We start from the raw sequence: 1,119 nt of genomic DNA, 5'->3' as shown, positions 1-1,119 counted from the left end.
GACGGCGAGTCGCGCAGCTCGAGTCGGGTATGGAGCGGCTGGTCGCCCTGGCACGGCCCTCTGCCTCGTCGCACGAGCCCGAGTGCACGCCGGGCGCGAGGGACAGTTTGGCTGACGACGAGGCGCCTGCCGCTGAGCTAGTGGAGGCACTGCTTGCATCGCAGGTGCAGTGTGTCCTCGCGACGACCGATGCAGACCTCGCTCCATGCCAATACCTGATGGCGTACGCTACGTCGCCATGCCTGCGGGAGATCTTTGTCGCCACGCCACTGCAGGCGCGCAAGGCGCAGCAGATGCTCGAGCGGCCCAGCTGCTCGCTGCTGTGGGACAACCGCACGGGTAGGCTGGCGGACCACGGAGACGGGGTCCTCGTCACCGCCGTCGGCCGGGCAGCTGCCGCCCGCCCGGAAGAGGGCAGGGCGCGCTTTCTGGAGCGGAATCCGAACATGGGGCGCTTCCTCGCGTCCGATGGGGTTGCTCTCTTCCGAATTAGCGTCGCCAGGTTTGAGATCGTAAAGGGCTACGGGCGACCGAGGCGGTGGGAGCCGCCTGCAGTGTAGTGTCGGAGTCTTGTCCTCGGTGTCGATCGACGATCCACATAACTAGAGACAGAGTATATAACTTATAACTAAAAAAAAAACGGCGGCTCAAGCGGGAGGGAGCGGAGACGGTGGGCAGCGAGCGAAGTGGGCGAGACTGACGATGTGCTCCTTCGACTTAGGGAGCGGTTCAGCTGCTGGGCGGGCTTCAGGATGGTGCTCACGCGAAAGGGAATCGAGTATCGACGCGATGTACAAAGCATACAAGAAGGGGAGAAGGAAGAGGAGAGACGCCAGTGATGACGAAACAGAAACTAGCGCAGACGAGAGCAGGGCAGACCCGGGGACTGGGGAGCCGGAGCGGACGGCATCGGCCGCCGAGGGAACGTTGGGAAGAGGCACGAGGAGGGCGGCGACCTCGACCGACTATGGAGGACCCGTCACCAGACGACGCAGGGCAGAAGACGGTGAGGCGGAGCAGACGCGCAGGGCGAGACGAGGGAGGGAGCAGGACGTTGCGGAGATCAGCAGGAGGATGTACGAAGAGATTAGGAGCAGCACGGACCCGAGGGACCATGTG

General features: G+C 64.1%; 1 protein-coding gene across 1 annotated transcript in view; it reads left to right on the top strand.

Moving 5' to 3' along the window:
- The window catches only part of EMIHUDRAFT_110519 (hypothetical protein), a gene marked incomplete at both ends in the record, with an annotated part of 838 nt that extends 278 nt beyond the window's left edge, over window positions 1-560 (top strand). Inside the window, one exon of the mRNA XM_005788467.1 lies at window positions 165-560. Coding sequence (XP_005788524.1) covers window positions 165-560 — 396 coding nt within the window. The remainder of the gene's footprint in view (window positions 1-164) is intronic.
- Between the last annotated feature and the right edge of the window lie 559 nt (window positions 561-1,119).

The sequence above is a fragment of the Emiliania huxleyi genome (genome assembly GCF_000372725.1).
Source record: "Emiliania huxleyi CCMP1516 chromosome Unknown EMIHUscaffold_135, whole genome shotgun sequence".
NCBI classification, from domain to species: Eukaryota; Haptophyta; order Isochrysidales; family Noelaerhabdaceae; genus Emiliania; species Emiliania huxleyi.
The sequence above is the reverse complement of the archived record's forward strand: the minus strand, read 5'-3'. Positions and strand labels throughout refer to the sequence as shown.